Source organism: Stomoxys calcitrans, chromosome 3 (genome assembly GCF_963082655.1).
Source record: "Stomoxys calcitrans chromosome 3, idStoCalc2.1, whole genome shotgun sequence".
NCBI classification, from domain to species: Eukaryota; Metazoa; Arthropoda; class Insecta; order Diptera; family Muscidae; genus Stomoxys; species Stomoxys calcitrans.
The window spans coordinates 110,521,608-110,538,480 of record NC_081554.1 but is presented as its reverse complement, the minus strand read 5'-3'; the positions used below and the strand labels follow the sequence as shown (position 1 = coordinate 110,538,480).

Sequence of the window (16,873 nt, the reverse complement as noted above, 5' to 3'; positions counted from 1 at the left end):
CTAGGATTCAGCCCCCATCTCGAGCCTACGGTCCGTCTACATAGTGCCCAGCATCTGTGAGCCTTCTCAGTACGCTCCTGAATGTGACACTTCCAGTTAAGTTTCCTAACCGAGATCACTCCTAAGTATTTGAAATTGTCAGATATCGAAATAGTTTTATTGAGGATCAAATTGGTGCATCAAATTGGCCCACCTTCGCCTTCTTCATGAACAGGAGTGCGACAAAATGGAGTGGCCACAAAATGGCCCGCCTGTGGCGTACCCTGTACTACTTTCTTCCTTATATTTATGTCATGAGTAATTAGAGCGCACAACAAGCCGATTACTGGCTTAGGTGTATGTCCATAGTTTCATGGGGCGGATTAATATCCGCACCCAAATTATCCACCTGTTCCAGGAGGATTCTTCTATTTTATGCACAACCTCGTGCAGAGCGGTTTCCACCAACCTTCCCTTGATTTAGGCTTGCTGTTTGCTCTTGAGCAGTTTGCTGGATGTCCTATTCTTTATCATGGTATACGATCCATGGTTTTGAGTAGAAAGGACGTAAATCATATAAGTCTGTAGGCCTTTGGTGTTGCATAACTTGCCTTGCCGGGCTTAGGTATAAATACCATCCTTGCCTCCTGCCGGGCTTTCAGAGCATATGCAAGTCCAAGGCACGCTGTGAAAATGGTGGCCAGATGAGGCGCCATGTAGTCGGTCTCCTTTGTAGTAACACCGGATATATTCCATCAGGTACGGATGACTTAAATGGTTTGAAGCTCCTCAAGGCTTCTTGACCTTAAATTCCGTTATGATAAACCTTCGATCAACCTCATTATTCTAAGATTCCGGTGTCTCCGTGCGTCCCGTCGTATCCTGTGGAAAATGTGTTTCCATCAATAGCCTTAACATTTCCTCCGTTGTCTCTGCTCTCACTCACATGTCGTCTACTTACGTTTCAATTTGGACATGGGTTTATGAGAGAAACTTTTTCCAGGAGGCACGTTTTAGCTTATCGTATTCCTTAAGCCGTGTATAGTACACAACACAACAGAACACGTCGTGAAAGTATTTCACAATTTGCGCTACAAGTTTTTAATGTATCCTTTAAAAATTATCTAAATATTGAAAGACTAATTCTTCAAGCGAATGAACCTGGGTATCTCGTCGCTCATCTAAAATTTGCACAATCTAATAGAGGACTGCAAATTATACCACCGAAAATAAACTGCCTGAACTCAGAGAGACAATTCTTCATTGCTATAATACGTCTCTGGAATAACCTTCCTTCGAACATTCAACGCATAGGCAATTTTACTTTACTTTACTTTCACTTTAATAATTAAAATTTTTTATTTTAAAATATTAAATTATTGTATTATTTAAATTTTAAATCTATTTTTTTTATTTCAATATATTTAATTACAATATATTATGATTTAATTTTTATAATTCTTTTGTAAACTAAACTTAATTACTGTCTACACATCTATGAAACCAACGTCGTCATGGATAAGAGCATACCTTGTTGTGTTGGTATCACAAATAAAATAAATCGTAAAAGCGGAAATTTAGTCACGAACTGTTCTGTTGTAAAGTCTGCGGACCTCTTTCGATTATCTAGGTTGCAGCTCCGACGTGGATGGTCGTGTCGGAGAGTCGAAAGGCAGATAAAGTGATGCTAGGTATGCTCCACAGTCTCCCTGTCTCATCACTGTTGCGTCCGACATTGATATCTCTGAGGAAAATATGTAATTTAAATTTTTATGACAAATATGGCAGGTCTTCGGTAGTTGATATGGTTCAGTTTAGAAACTTTGTTCCGGGTCGTCCATGGCTCCTGAATTTGGGCAATATGAATCTTGCCATCAGAGCGTGAGTAGCTGTCTCGCTGCAGTGGAGGTTTATCTGGATGACCTCAATCATTGATTTTCCATTAGATGGACTTTTTGGGAGTGGGTAATGGTCTCATCGTCTGCATCCTGTTCTTTAGGCTGCATTGAGTTTCCCGTCACTGCACTACCTGATATTTTAATATTAGGATCCTTGCATGCCCTAGTCTTCCGAATCTTGAGAAATTCGCTAATAGTTCCATCATTGGAACCCTGTTCATTAGACTGTATTGAGTCTACCGTACCTTTCACTGCCTTATGTTCCAATATTAGGATCTTTGCCTATACTAGTCTTCCAAATCTTGAATAAATGGGATTCTTGGAAGTACGTGATGGTCTCATCGGTGTCGGCATTGAGTTCTCTGTCATCGCACTGCCTGACGTTTCAGCATTAGGATCCTAGTCTTCCAAATCTCGTGAAAGTCATTAATGGCTCCGTCGTCGGGTTCCTGTTCGTTAGGCTGTGTTGGGCCTCACGCCCCAGCACTGCCTGATGTTTTAGTATTAGTATCTTTGCTTTTCCTATTCTTCCCAATATTGAGAGAGTCGGTGATTGTCGTCGGTTGCCTGTCCGTTAGGTGGTATTGAGTGTCCCGCAGCAATAAGATGTCCCCCTATACAGCTCATAATTCGTATGGGTGGACACCCTTCAGAGTTCAATACATGTTAGATAACCCGTTCGTTTACCAAATGCCTGATCTGGGACTGACGATCTGCATAAGTCATCTAACGTCTGTTGTGCTTCCATGCACCTCCGGTGTAAGAGGGAAGGAAAGGAGTCTTACCTTATTCAGTGATCATCTACCACTTCCGTGATTTCTGTGGCATCCTTTTGGTATCCGTTCATGAAGAATCAGGGGCCGTGCGCGCCGTTTATATATATATATATATATATATATATATATATATATATATATATATATATATATATATATATATATATATGAATATATGTACATATATATATATATATATATATATATATATATATATATATATATATATATATATATATATTTATTATTATAGCTATAAACCTGTGAGAAACACCTAGTGTTCAGGTTTGTACACTTGACCCTAAAAAAAATAGCAGCATCGTGCTCTTCTCTCAAACACCATTTATTTAAACGCCATATTGCCATTGGTTTTGTGAGGTAGTTTACAGGATGAGGCGTCCCCAAAACATGGTCCCAAATTGGGTTTCCAAATTCGTTTTCTAATCCCAAATACCTTTTATTTGAACCACATATTGGCATGGTCGAAAATTTTGTAGTCTTTGGGGAGTGTTTTGGCCAAAGGGTTGATGCCCCAAATACATGGTCCTACATTTGGATATCGAATTCGTATTCTACTCCCAAATATCTTTATTTGAGCCCCATATAACGATGGTCAGTAAAACTTTGCTGTTTGTGTGGTATTTTGGGAAAGGGGTTGACCCCCAAACATTGGTCCCGAAAGTGGGTATCAATTCTTGCTCTATTCCCAATATCTTTACTTTAAGCCCCACATTGACATGGTCGGTAAATATGCCCGATTTAGGGGTGTTAGGGGAGTGGGGCGATCCCCCAATCACTAAGCCCTAAAAATATATCAGCTACGTGGTCTTTGCTCATATATCTATACATCATTTATTTGAACCCCATATTGCCATTGGCCTCAAAATTGAATATCAAATTCGTTTTCTAATTTGAAAAAGCCAGAAAATATGCCCGGTTTGGGATATGGGCCCTAAAACCCATATACACTTTTCCCGAACATTGATATCAGCTTCGTGCTATACTACCAAAGACCTTTCATTTGAGCCCCATATTGCTTTGGTCGTAGTTTTGTGTTCTTTGGGTGATGTTCTCGGGGATGGGCGGGCCCTCAATCACTTGGTGCCACATTTGGATATCAGATACTTGTTCTGCACTCAAATACCTTTAATTTAAGCCCCATATTGCCATGGTCATTAAATAAGTCCTGTTTGGGGGTGTTTTGGGGAAGAGGTGGACCCCCAGAAACTTTGTCCTAAATTTGGATATCAGATTTGTATTTTATTTGCAAATACCTTTCATTTGAGTCCCATATTGCCATGGTCGGTAAATATGTCCGATTTAATGGTGTTTTGGGGGTTGAGGTGGTCCCCCAAACCAATGTAAAGAACTCCATAGAAATTAAGTAACAACTTGAATCCGTCACTTTAGGTGAATATGACATCATTGTCTCCTTCGACGTGGTGTCGTTATTTGCTAACATACTGATAAACCCAGCCATTAATAATACTATGGATAAATGGGATACACTTCGAAATAATACTACAATTCCAAAACAGACATTCCTGAAAAGTATCAATTTCTGCCTAAAAGATAACAACTACTTCACGTGTGCTGGAATACTTTACCAACAAACTTATGGTATGCCAATGGAGAGCCCACTCTCAGCAACTATTGCGGATATTGTACTTGACACGCTTGGTAAAAATAATAGCGAAGCATGTAGACAGACGAACCGACGATAATGAAATTACTGAGTTCGTATCACAACAAATTAAAATTTACGATAGAAAAGGAAAATCGTGCAAAAAAGGAAATACGGTAATACCAAACTGATACGCGAAACAAATAACATCGGGAAGAATAATTAATTATAACTCTACGCAGACACAGCACGAAAATCAATACAGCCAAGAACCTTATCCACAAAGTTCTACTGTTAAGCGATGAACAATATGAAATACAACAAATTTTAAAACAAACAAGTAAGAGCGTGCTAAGTTCGACCGGGCCGTAAATGAATACAGAACATTGTAGAATTCATTGTAGAAGCCGTTGTACAAAATTTCTGCTAAATCGGATGAGAATTGTGCCCTCTAGAAGCTCAAGAAGTCAAGATCCCAGATCGATTTATATAGCAGCTATATCAGGTTATGTACCAATTTGCACCATACTTAGCACAGTTATTGGAAGTCATAACAAAACACCTCATGCAAAATGCAAATCGGACGAGAAATGCGCGCTCTATTGGCTCAAGAAGTCAAGACCCAAGATCGGTTTATATGACAGCTATACCAGATTATGAACCGATTTGAATCATACTAAGTACAGTTGTTGAAAGTGATACCAAGAAACTTCGTGCAAAATTTCAGTCAATTCGGATGAGAATTGCGCCCTCTAGAAGCTCAAGAAGTCAATACCCAGGATCGATTTATATGGCAGCTATATCAACACATGGACCGATTTGAACCATACTTCGAAGTGACACCAAAACACCATGTGCAAATCGAACGAGAATTGCGCACTTTAAAACTGTAAGAGTAGTTGGCAGAGAAAATATAGAGAACAAACGTTACACATTAGAGAGCCTGAGAATTCAACAAAGACTTAAAGAGTCGATTAACACCAACAAGGGCAAATGCAATAATACGCTGCAGTATTCTATTGCAGTAATTTGAAGACGACAGTTCTGTGATATTAGTAATAAGTTTAGACTTTATATATTTTCCTCTAAGTGCAATTGTTTATCTATATATTGGATTGCCCAAAAAGTAATTGCGGATTTGTTAAAAGAAAGTAAATGCATTTTTAATAAATCTTAGAATGAACTTTAATCAAACATACTTTTTTTACACTTTTTTTTTTAAAGCAAGCTAAAAGTAACAGCTGATAACTGACAGAAGAAAGAATGCAATTACAGAGTCACAAGCTGTGAAAAAATTTGTCAACGCCGACTATATGAAAAATCCGTAATTACTTTTTGGGCAACCAATATATAAAATGAATTTGTGTTTGTTTGTTTGTATGTCTGTTCGCTTGTTTGTGGGTTTGTAAATTTGTTTGTTCCGAATAGACTCAAAAACGGCTTAACCGATTTCTTTGAAATTTATACAGATTGTGTGGAGTGGTCCGGAAAGAGCAATAGGCTATATAATTTTTTGATATCGCTATATAATTTTTTGACCCTTACTCCAAAAGTACCAGGCAAAAATAAAAGTGGACCGATTGAGACAATATGGAATTTAAATTAAAGGTATTCAAGAGTAGAGTACCAATTCCATATTAAAAATTGGGTCCAAGTAATTGGGGGGCCGCCCCGACCCCAAAATAGGTTTATTGGACGATAATGACAAAATGGGAATCGAATGAAAGGTATTCGGGAGTAGATTACGAATATGGTCCGGAAGGAGCAATAGGAAATATAAGTTTTTGACATCGCAAGGGGGGGCGGACCCTCCTACTTACCCCAAAAGTACCACCCAAAACTAAAAGTGGACCCATTGGGACAATATGGGACTAAAATGAAAGATATTCCAGAGTAGAGTACGATTTTCATATTAAGAATTGAGTCTAAGTAATTGGTGGGGCCGCACCGACCTCAAAACCCGAAAAATTTTTATTTTTATTTATCGGACGATAACGACAATATGGAGCTCGAATGAAAGGTATTCGAGAGTAGATTACGAATATGGTCAAGAAGGAGGTATAGGCTATATAATTTGTTGATTTTGGAAGGGGGCGAATCCTACCCCGTTACCACAAAAATGCCATCCAAAATCAAAAGTTGACCGATAGGGACAATATGGGTATCAAATAAAAGATATTGGAGAGTAGAAAGCAAATGTGGTGTAAAAACTTGGGTTCAAGTATCGAAGGGGTAGCCCAAGCCCGAAAACTGCCCCAAATAGACATATTGGGGGTATATATGAATATAGGAATCAAATGAAAGGTATTCGGGAGTACACTACGAATATGAAATAAAAAACGAGGTCCAAGTAATTGATAGTCGCCCCATCCCCAATAAGCTCCCCAAATGGGAATACTACTCAATCATAACTTGATGAAACTCAAATGATAAGCATTTGAGAGCAGATTACGAATATGACATTGAACGTTGTGTCCAAGAACCTAGGTGGTGTTTTACCTCCTAAAATCGCCTCCAATAGGTTATTTGACCTATCAAAACAATGGGGAATAAAGTGATAGATTTTTTTGAGTTGATTGCGTCATTCAAATTTGGGCTCAAGTGGCATTGTGGCGTACAACCCTCATATAGACGCCCTCCACCAAACGGCTGTATACACCAATCATGACAATATGAGGTTAAATTAAAGGTATAAGGTTGTGTACTGCGAATCTGATATCATTATTCTGCTCATATATCTAGCGGACCACCTCAGCCCCAAAACAGTCGATCAATTATAATGACCTAACGGGACCGCCACAGCCCCGAAATTATAACATTCAGCGTGAAAGCAGGAGTTGCAAGCCTTAACGATAAGGTTGCAACCATCTTTTCAGTACCTATATCTAAGAATAAACCGCTCTGAACCATATACGACACGGATGTCGAAAAGCCTAACATAAGTCACTGTGTCAAATTTCAGTGAAATCGGACAATAAATACGCCGTTTATGGGCCCAAAACCTTAAATCCAGAGATCAATCTATATGGCAGCTATATTCAAATCTGGACCGATCTGGGCTAAATTGAAGAATGACGTCGAGGAGCCTAACTAAACTCACTGTCTCAAATTTCAGCGACATCGAACAATAAATGCGCCTTTTATGGACCCAAAACCTAAAACCGAGGTACCGGTCTATATGGCAGCTACAATATATTCAAATCTTTACGGAACAGGGCGAAATTGAAGAAAGATGTCGAAGGGCCTAAGACCCTAAATCGGCGGATCGGTCTATATGGGGGCTGTATCAAAATATAGTCCGATATAGCCCATCTTCGAACTTAACCTGCTTATGGACAAAAAAAGAATCTGTGCAAAGTTTCAGGTCAATACCTCTGTATTTTTAAAGATTGTAGCGTGATTTCAACAGACAGACGGACGGACATGTCTAGATAGTCTTAAATTTTTACGCTGATCAAGAATATATATACTTTATAGGGTCGGAAATGGATATATCGATATGTTACATCTTTGTTATGACAACCTATCTGTTCTTTGAATAAAGAAAAATAAAATATAGGAATATAGGAAGGATCTAAAAGCAAAAAATTTGGTATCAAATTCTGGGGTGGGATGCCTAGGAGAGCCGTCCACCTCCAAAACCCGGCAAACGGATTTATAGACCAACCACTACAATATGGGACTCAAATTAATAGTATTTGAGAGTAGAAATAAATCTGATATCCAATTGCGAAACTATGTGTTTCGTACGTCACCCCACCACTATAACATTCCTCAAATCGGACATATTTACCGACCATGGCAATATGGATCTTAAATGAAAGGACTTTGGGAATAGAGCACGAAATTGAATTTCACTTTTGAGATCAAGTGTCTGGGGATCCACCACACCCTAAGCATGACTTTTACTGAGCATTGCAATGTGGGGTTTAAATAAGAGGTACTTGAGTGTAGAAAAATCCATAGGAAAATTGGAGTACATTTTCAACTACAATTATGCAGGAATGTTAATATTTATAGTACTTCTCTCCAACATAGCATATTCGGGCGCAGCAGAGCGGGCCGGGCTCAGCTAGTTTTATATAAAAATTGAATTTGTGTTTGTTTGTAGGTTTGTGTGTTTGTGTGTTCCTTATATACTCTTCTTCAAATGTTCACAGATGGTGCATAATGACCCCGTGGTGAAAATAGGGTACTACATTTTTAGACCCACCGCCGAAGGATGGGGGTATATTCATTTTGTCATTCCGTTTGCAACACATCGAAATATCCATTTCCGACCCTATAAAGTATATATATTCTTGATCAGCGTAAAAATCTAAGACGATCTTGACATCTCCGTCCGTCTGTCCGTCCGTCTGTCTGTTGAAATCACGCTACAGTCTTTAAAAATAGAGATATTGAGCTGAAATTTTGCACAGATTCTTTTTTTGTCCATAAGCAGGTTAAGTTCGAAGATGGGCTATATCGGACTATATCTTGATATAGCCCCCATATAGACCGATCCGCCAATTTAGGGTCTTAGGCCCATAAAAGCCACATTTATTATCTGATTTTGTTGAAATTTGGGGCAGTGAGTTGTGTTAGGCCCTTCGACATCCTTCGTCAATTTGGCTCAGATCGGTCCAGATTTGGATATAGCTGCCATATAGACCGATCCGCCAATTTAGGGTCTTAGGCCCATAAAAGCCACATTTATTATCCGATTTTGTTGAAATTTGGGGCAGTGAGTTGTGTTAGGCCCTTCGACATCCTTCGTCAATTTGGCTCAGATCGGTCCAGATTTGGATTTAGCTGCCATATACACCGATCCTCCGATTTAGGGTCTTAGGCCCATAAAAGCCACATTTATTATCCGATTTCGCTGAAATTTGGGACAGTGAGTTGTCTTAGGTCCTTCGACTTCCTTTGTTAAATTGGCCCCGATCAGTTCAGATTTGGATATAGCTGCCATTTAGACCGATCCTCCGGTTAAGGGTCTTAGGCCTATAAAAGCCACATTCATTATCCGATTTTGCTGAAATATGGGACAGTGAGTTGTGTTAGGCCCTTTGACATATTTCTTCAATTTGGTCCAGATCGCTTCAGATTTAGATATAGCTGCCATATAGACCGATTTCTTGATTTATGGTTTTGGGCCCCTAAAATGCTTATTTATTGTCCGATGACGCCGAAATTTGGAACAGTGAGTTAAGTTAAGCCCCTTGAAATACTTCTACAATATCGCACAGATCGGTCCAGATTTGGATATAGCTGCCATGTAGACCCATATCTCGATTTAAAGTCTTGGCCCCATAAAAGGCGCATTTATAATCCGATTTCACTGAAATTTGACACAGCGACTTATGTTCGGCTTTTCCACATCCGTGTCGTATATAGTTCAGATCGGTATGAGGTATATGAGTATAAGGTATGAAATTTTTACCGAATTTTGATGAAAGGTGGTTTACATATATACCCGAGGTGGTGGGTATCCAAAGTTCGGCCCGGCCGAACTTAACGCCTTTTTACTTGTTTGATATCTAAAGGGGGGCGGACCCTCCCCCTTACCCTAATTTTCAGAAACGCCAGATCTCGGAGATGGGTGGTGCCATTTAAGCGAAATTTTGTGTGCTCTCATATAGTGCCCTAAAAATAAAAATTTGGTTATCCAAATTTCGGATGGGGTACCTAGGGGAGATGCCCCACCCTAAAACCTACCAAACATATATTTAGACCAATTACGACAATATGGGACTCAAATGAAAAGTATTTAGGATAAGAAAACATATCTGATATCCAATTGTCGTAACAAGTGCTAGGGGGACCACCCTAAGCCCCAAAACACCCCTAAATCGGACATATTTACCGACCATAGCAATATGGGACTCAAATGAAAGGTATTTGCGAGTAGAATACAAATCTGATGTCCAAATGTGGAACCACGTTTCTGGGGGTCCACCCCTTCCCCAAAACACCCCCCAAACTGGACTCATTTACTGACCATGGGAATATGGAGCTTAAATAAAAGGTATTTCCAAATATTGGACCAAGTGTTTAGGGGCCTTGTACTAAAACACTCACTAAAAACATCCTCCAAAGGGGACAAATTTACGACCATAGCAATATGGGAATCAAATGAAAGGTCTTAGGGAGTTAACTACGAATTTGATAGAAATATTCGGGAAAAGTGTGTATGGGGCTACGCCACCCCACAACACCACCCAAATAGGAAATACTTACTGACTATTGCAATATGAGGCTCAAATAAGAGGGTTTTTGCAGTAGAATACGAATCCGATATATATTTTCAAGGCCAACTCACTGAATGGCCGCCCATCCCCAAAAAAAACACCCCCAAGCCGGTCATGCTTGCCGGCTATGGAAATATGGGGCTCAAATTCAAGGTATGTGGGGGTGGACCATGTATCTGATATCAACATTAGGGGCCAACTGTCTAGCGGACGTCCCACCACCATAATAACCCCCAAATAGGACGTATTTGCTCACGAAGACAATTTGGTCCTAAAGAGAGTGGAGCTAAATATTCATAGTTTTTAGGGTCAATACCCCAAACCGGACATATTTGCTTAGTTTTGCAATAAGGAGTTTAAATGATATTAGAAAACGAATTTGATACCCAATTTTGAGGGCGATGGCAATATAGGGTAAAAATTAATTATATATAGATATATGAGAATAGAGCATGTTGCTGATATATTTTCCGGGCTTAGTGTTTGGGGGACCACCCCAATACCCAAAACACCCCTAAATCGGGCATATTTACCGACCATGTCAATGTGGAGCTTAAATGAAAGGTATTGGGGGGAAGATCAAAAATTGATACCCATTTTCGGGACCAATTTTCTGTGGGTCTACCCCTTTCCCAAAATACCCCACAAACAGCAATTTTTTAGGGACCATCGTAATTTGGGGCTCAAATAAAGTTATTTGGAAGAAGAATACGAATTTGATATCCAAATCTAGGACCATGTATTTAGGGCATCACCTCTTTCCCAAAGGGTTCAAATTTTTCGACCATGCCAATATGAGGCTCAAATGCAAAGTATTTGAGATTAGAAAACCTATTTTGGGGTCATTTTGGGGGACGCCTCATCCTGTGAACTCCTCTTAAGCCAATGGCAATATGGGGTTTAAATAAATGGTATTTGAGAGAAGAGCACGATGCTTTTTTCAGGGCCAAGTATCTGGGGGACTACCTCTCCCCCGAAAACATCACTAAATTAGACATCATGAGAATATCGGTCTGAAATGAAGTATTTTAAGAATGGAGTACACCTTACATCCAAACTTAAATTCGTAGACCAATAAAGATCATGTGGGATTCAGATAAAGGCACTTATATTGTTAAACTATAAGTCAAGTTAGCATGGTTTTTCACTAAAAGTTCTTTAATTGTCGAAAATAAATATTCCAAGGAAACTTTTGTTCCATATAAAGTAAAAGAAGGCGCAGCGGAGCGGGCCCGGGTCAGCTCGTCTTATATATAAAATTAAATTTGTGTTTGTTTGTAGGTTTGTTTGTTTGTTCCGTATAGACTCAAAAACGGGTGAACCTTGAAATCCTAACAGATTGTGTAGTTTGGTCTGGAAGGAAACATAGGCTATAACATTTTTTGATTTCGGGAGGGGGCGGACCCTCCCACATAACTCAAAAGCACTACCCAAAAATAAATGTAGACCGATCGGGGCAAAATGTGATTCAAATAAAAAGTATTCGGGAGTAAATTTCGAATCTGGCATACAAAATCAGACCGAAGTATAGGGGGTCACGCCACCCCTCAAAAACGCCATTAGACCTTTTATGACTATATGACACTAGGCTGAACCGATTTTCTTAAAATTTTCATAGATTGTGTACGATTGTCTGGAAGGCAACATAGGCTATACAATTTTTAGATATCGGGTGGAGGCGGAACCTCCCCCATACCCCAAAAACGCCACCCATATTAGAAAGTGGTCCGATGGGCACAACAAGGGTATATTGTGAAAGGTATTGGAGACCAGAAAACGAATATGGTATTTAATTTTGGGACCAAGTACCCAGCGGGCCCCCCAACCCTAAAACTCCTCTAAATAGACATATTTGAAGTTCATGTTAATATGGGACTCAAATGAAAATTATTAGGCAGATTACAAATATGGCATAAAACATTAGGTCCAAGTAATGGGAGGTCGCCCAACTCAAATACCCCCAAATGGGCATATTAGCCGACCATAACTACATGGAACTCTAATAAAAGGTATTTGGGAGTAGATTACGAATATGACGTTAAAATTTGCGGTCAAGCCTAGATGGCGCTTTTCCTCCTAAAGATATGTCAAATTGGTGATTTGACCCTTTATTACAATATGAGACTCAAATGGAAGTTATTTCAGAGTCAAAAACGAATTTGATTTCCAATTTTGGAGCCAAGTGTTTTGAAGTACGCCCTAAAGCACCCCCTAAACTGAACTTCATTTCCGTTGGGAATAAAGAACGAATTTAATATATATTTCAGGGCAAAGTGCCGGTGGCCGCCCCAGCCCCAAAAAAAACCCTCCAAACGGTTCATATATACCGGCCATGGCAATATGGGACTCAAATTAAAGGGATTTGGAAGTGCAGCACGAATTTGATATTCATATTTGATATCCCCTAAAAAGCACTTCTCATTACCCTAATTCCTGAAAACACCAGGAACCAAGCAGGAGCCAACTTCTCACACATTAATAAGTGCTTTCTGATTCAAGTTTAAACTCAATGATAAAGGACTTTTTTTATAGCCGAGTCCGAGTGGCGTCCCGCAGTGCATCACCTCTTTGGGCAAAATGTTTTAAATGACCATGCATGGCATTGTACCTCGCAAATGTCGATAACCACCGTTTTTTCCTATGTTCTCGACAGGATTCGCATGCGTTTGAAGTCATAGGTTACAATGGCACGAATTCGATATCCGCATTCAGGGCGAAGTGTCTCCACAATAAAAAGATGTTAGAGAGTTAAAGAAGGCGCAGCAGATCGGGCCCGGTTCGGCATGTATTACTATATTTTCTGTGTCGTGGTGTCCAGTTTTTATAGTAATATAAGTAATTCAAACAAGATATAAAATTAATCGTAAGTCCAAATGAAAATACTAAGAAAAACAAAACATATACTATACGCACAAAATCCTTTAAACAGGAACTTCAATCAATTCCGTCACGATGAGGTTGGAAAAAATAAGCTAACGAAAGGCCGAGAGATAAAATGAAAACGATTTGTTTTATTTAAATAGTCCTTAAACTGGTCAACAAAATACGAAAAACAAGTAAGAACGTGCTAAGTTCGACCGGGCCGAATCTTATATACCCTCCACCATGGATCGCATTTGTCGAGTTCTATGCGCGGTATCTCTTTTTAGACAAACAAAGAATATTGAATAAGAGCTGTAATGCTATTGGCGCTATATCAAGTTAAAGTGCGATTCGGACCATAAATGAATGCTGAACATTGTAGAAGTCATTGTGTAATATTTCAGTTTATTCGGATAAGAATTGCGCCTTGTAGTGGCTCAAGAAGCAAAATCGGGAGATAGGTTTATATGGGAGCAGTATCAAGGTTTTGATCGATTCAGACTATATTAGATACGTATGTTGAAGGTCATGAGAGAAGCCTTTGTACAAAATTTCAGCCAAATCGGATGAGAATTGCGCGCTCTATTGGCTCAAGAAGTCAAGATCCTAGATCGATTCATATGGCAGCGATACCAGGTTATTTACTGATTTGCACCATACCTAGCACAGTTATTAGAAGTCATATCAAAACACCTCATGCAAAATTTCAGCCAAATCCGATGAGAATTGCGCGCTCTGTTGGCTCAAGAAGTCAAGATCCAAGATCGGTTTATATGACAGCTATACCAAAACACTACGTGCAAAATTCCAGTCAAATCGGACAAGAATTGCGCCCTCTAGAGGCTCAAGAAGTCTAGATTGAAGATCGGTTTATATGGCAGCTATATTAAAACATGAACCGATTTGAATCATACTTAGCGCAGTTCTTGGAAGTGATCCCTAAACACCACGTGCAAAATTTCAGTCAAATCGGATAAAAATTGCATCTCTAGAGGCTGAGGGCCCATTTACAATCCCAACCGACCTACTCTAATAAAAAGTATTTGTGCAAAATTTCATGCGGCTAGCTTTACTTCTAGCGGTCGCAATTCTTATCCGATTTGGCTTTTTGTATGAAATGCTCTGGTATAACTCACAACAATTGTGCTAAGTATGGTGTGAATCAGTCTTTAACCAGATATAGCCGCAATATAAACCGATCTCCCGATTGGACTTCTTGAGCCTCTAGAGGGCGCAATTCCTAACCTATTTGACTGAAAGTTTGCATGGGGTGTTCTGTTATGACTTCCAACGACTGTGCTAAGAATGCTTCTTTATGGTCTTCAACCTGACATAGCTGCCATATAAGCCGATCATGGCTTTTAATTTCTTGCGCTTCTAGAAGTCGCAATTTTGAACCGATTTGGCTGAAATTTTGCACGAAGTGTTTTATTTTTACTTCCAATAACTGTATCATGTATGGTCTAAATCAGTTGCTTTCCTGACATAGCCGCCATATAAACCGATCACTCGATTAGACTTCTTAGGTTTCTAGAGGGCGCAATTCTAATCCTTCTTATCTTATCCAGTTTGACTTTTTGAGCCTCTGGAGGGCGTAATTATTACTCGATTTGAATGCGATTTTACAGTTGGTGTCTTTCTATGACTAGAAAAAAGTCATTCAATGAACTTGACAAATGCTATCCTTGGTGGAGGATATATAAGATTCGGCCCGGTTGAACTTAGCACGCTTCTGCTAGTTCAATAGTCCTCTGAAATACCTTTGCAAATATGAATAATACATGTACCAAAGGCGTAACGTTCTCCCCCTAATATTATTTCCAAATTGATAATCACAGGTAAATAATTCCTCCGGAGGTGTCTACAAATCTTGTGGATTGACGTCGTATTTTGCGAAGACACTGGTTTTTTATTTATTTTCCGTTGTCCATGCAAATTACGATAATACACACATAACAACAATAACAAACATGTAAAGCATGTACATTATGAATAACTCAAATTTATTTTAAAGTTTTTATTTTTACTTTTACTCACTACGGAAGGATGGTGGCACATTCATTTTGTCATTGCGTTTGCAATGACAGACAGACAGACGGACTGCCAGAGGGACTAAATCGAATTATAAAGTAATTCTGAGTCGATCGGTATACATATCAATGGGTTTATCCCCCTTCCTTCTGGGTGTTATAAACAAATGCACTATGTTATAATACCCTGTACCACAGTGGAGGGGTAGGATATAAAAATTGTTAATTAATAATACACACTTCTTTGTAGGTCCGATTTAATCGAAATTTGTAATAGAATTTACAAATTTCCTTATTTACTGGGACTTTTATTTTACTTTTGAGATAACTCAAATGCATTCTTAATCGATGCCTTATATTTTTTAAACAAAGCAATTTATTTTCTTACACTGGTATTCACAAACTAAATATAGATTTGAAATAGGATTATTTGACAGATTTCCTTTGTAGAACTGTTAAATAAATCTATTTTAAGGCTTCATTTACATTTCACTTAAATTTTAATGAAACAATTCTTTTGGGTTTTTTACAGTTCACACACAACTTCCAACTCGAAATGGTTTCGACAGGCCCCACAAAAATCCGTCATCTTTACCAACACAACAAACTTCGTGGATACTACCAACTCCAAACAGGGGATCACCCCGCTTAGCAGTTATCGAATCCCATACAAAAGCGAGTATTCGAGTAACTTTGTTTGCGGCCTTTGTGTTTATATTGCACGAATTGTCAACTAACTAAACGTGTAGAGCTAACTCTATTGTTAAAGTAATTTATCATTTATGTTGTTATCATTAATTAATGTTTGCCAATTCTAAGTGTTGCGTATAGGAGTGAAACAACATCTATCACATAACGAAGAAATACGGCGAACGATCGGTAATGGTGAGTGGATTCAGTGTTCTTATTCCTTGCAATGGCCTGCAGATATCTAAGAAAAAACGAAATCATCCTGTATGTTATATAGGATAAAATTTAGTAACGGTGGTGTGTCAAAAGATAACAGGTATTATATTTTATTATGATTTTATAAAAAGCCATTTTTAAGGATTTCGATGCGATCAAGACACGAATCCATCAATAAAGATACGATATTTTTATATACATGAACAATACTAACAATCCCCTTTCTATTATGAACAGATTTTTTGTGGCTATCGAATGCAATATTCCAAATATTGGGTTGCTTAAAAAGTAATTGCGGATTTTTTAAAAGAAAGTAAATGCATTTTTAATAAAACTTAGAATGAACTTTAATCAAATATACTTTTTTTACACTTTTTTTCTAAAGCAAGCTAAAAGTAACAGCTGATAACTGACAGAAGAAAGAATGCAATTACAGAGTCACAAGCTGTGAAAAAATTTGTCAACGCCGACTATATGAAAAATCCGCAATTACTTTTTGGGCAACCCAATATATAACATTTGGTAATGTCAGAAAAACGTTCAGTCCTTGAGTATAAGATATGAA

General features: G+C 38.6%; 1 protein-coding gene across 1 annotated transcript in view; it reads left to right on the top strand.

Moving 5' to 3' along the window:
• The window catches only part of LOC106092176 (lachesin), a 318,974-nt gene extending 302,549 nt beyond the window's left edge, over window positions 1-16,425 (top strand). Inside the window, exons 9-10 of the mRNA XM_059365183.1 lie at window positions 15,935-16,170; window positions 16,222-16,425. Coding sequence (XP_059221166.1) covers window positions 15,935-16,143 — 209 coding nt within the window. The 3' untranslated portion in view covers window positions 16,144-16,170; window positions 16,222-16,425. The remainder of the gene's footprint in view (window positions 1-15,934; window positions 16,171-16,221) is intronic.
• The last annotated feature ends 448 nt before the right edge of the window (window positions 16,426-16,873 follow it).